General features: G+C 52.7%; 1 protein-coding gene across 1 annotated transcript; it reads left to right on the top strand.

The window, feature by feature from the left end:
• The first annotated feature begins 304 nt into the window (after window positions 1-304).
• LOC122024435 (curcumin synthase 1) lies at window positions 305-1,821 on the top strand. Its single transcript, XM_042583064.1, has 2 exons — window positions 305-562; window positions 656-1,821. The coding sequence occupies exons 1-2, from the start codon at window positions 385-387 to the stop codon at window positions 1,645-1,647; spliced, it is 1,170 nt and encodes a 389-aa protein (XP_042438998.1). The 5' UTR covers window positions 305-384; the 3' UTR covers window positions 1,648-1,821.
• Window positions 1,822-1,878: the final 57 nt, after the last annotated feature.

Below are 1,878 nucleotides of genomic sequence, written 5' to 3' on the forward strand. Positions count from 1 at the left end.
TAGAATAACTCTTAATTCATTAATATCTTTATTTATAATACAATATAATAATAAATACAATATAATAATAGTTGATGAGAGGGATAAAATGGAAAATAAATACACCCTGTCAGGTGTAACTTTTATGAATTCCGTAATTTTCAATTCGGTCAATTGCCGAATTTTGTTTTTTCCACTTTAGAGCAAGCTGAGAATTACTGCTGAGGTAATATTCGCATCATCATTATCAATATTAAAATTAGATGGGTAATTAGGGGAGTCAACAGAGCTATGAGCAAACAGAGCATTTACTCTCGTATAAATAGCAGAGCTATAAGCCGAAGGAAGAAGACAAGACAACACCCCTCCTCCTCTCTGCGACTGCGAGAAGAAGCGCTTGCGGTGATGGCCAGCCTCCACGCGTTGCGCAGGGAGCAGAGGGCTCAAGGTCCCGCCACCATCATGGCCATCGGGACCGCCACCCCTCCCAACCTCTACGAGCAGAGCACTTTCCCGGACTTCTACTTCCGCGTCACCAACTCCGACGACAAGCAGGAGCTCAAGGAGAAGTTCCGCCGCATCTGTAAGTAATCGATGATTCCTGTAATTCGATCGGTGATTGATTGATTTGGAGAAGCGGAATTCTGAAAAATAAAATAAAATAAAATAAAAATAGGCAATAAGACAATGGTTAAGAAGCGGTACCTGTACTTGACTGAGGAGATCCTGAAGGAGAGGCCCAAGCTCTGCTCCTACAAGGAGCCGTCGTTCGACGACCGACAGGACATCGTGGTGGAGGAGATACCGAAATTGGCAAAGGAAGCGGCGGAGAAGGCCATCAAGGAGTGGGGACGGCCCAAGTCGGAGATCACCCACCTGGTATTCTGTTCCATCAGCGGCATCGACATGCCCGGCGCCGACTACCGCCTCGCCACGCTCCTCGGCCTCCCGCTCACCGTCAACCGCCTCATGATCTACAGCCAGGCCTGCCACATGGGCGCCGCCATGCTCCGCATCGCCAAGGACCTCGCCGAGAACAACAGGGGCGCGCGCGTGCTGGTGGTCGCCTGCGAGATCACCGTGCTCAGCTTCCGCGGTCCCAACGAGCGCGACTTCGAGGCGCTCGCGGGGCAGGCCGGCTTCGCCGACGGCGCGGCGGCCGTCGTCGTCGGGGCCGACCCGCTGGAACGAGTTGAAAAGCCCATCTACGAGATCGCGGCGGCGATGCAGGAGACCGTGGCGGAGAGCCAGGAGGCGGTGGGCGGCCACCTGCGAGCGTTCGGCTGGACGTTCTACTTCCTGAACCAGCTTCCGGCGATCATCTCCAACAACATCGGGAAGAGCCTGGAGCGGGCGTTGGTGCCGCTGGGGGTGAGGGAGTGGAACGACGTCTTCTGGGTGGCGCACCCGGGCAACTGGGCCATCATGGACGCCATCGAAGCCAAGCTGCAGCTGACCCCGGACAAGCTCAGCACCGCCCGCCACGTCTTCAGCGAGTACGGCAACATGCAGAGCGCCACGGTGTACTTCGTGATGGACGAGCTGAGGAAGCGGTCGGCGGTGGAGGGGCGGAGCACCACCGGAGACGGCTTGCAGTGGGGAGTTCTCTTCGGTTTTGGGCCGGGCCTCAGCATCGAGACCGTCGTACTGCGCAGTATGCCACTGTAGCAAAGCGACAACTTTCCCTTATTATACATGTAATTAATAATGGTTCCTATGTCTGTCTATCTGTCATAGGACAACTGAACTGATTTCTGTCTCTATGTTCAATCATATCTGTCATAAAGAAGACGTATAAGTTGTGTAAATGGGCATTGCACAATATATAATTGATATAGTGTATGATCGTGGGATCAGAGAAATAATATAATCGAAAGTCAAATTTACGTGACGGTCAGA

This window comes from Zingiber officinale, chromosome 9B (assembly GCF_018446385.1).
Source record: "Zingiber officinale cultivar Zhangliang chromosome 9B, Zo_v1.1, whole genome shotgun sequence".
Classification (NCBI taxonomy): Eukaryota; Viridiplantae; Streptophyta; class Magnoliopsida; order Zingiberales; family Zingiberaceae; genus Zingiber; species Zingiber officinale.

Excerpts from the sequence above, each read along its gene's own strand:
- LOC122024435 (XM_042583064.1), top strand. The coding sequence starts at position 385 with ATGGCCAGCCTCCACGCGTTGCGCAGGGAGCAGAGGGCTCAAGGTCCC. Across the intron at positions 563-655 it reads GGAGAAGTTCCGCCGCATCT|GCAATAAGACAATGGTTAAG; the intron begins GTAAGTAATCGA and ends AAATAAAAATAG.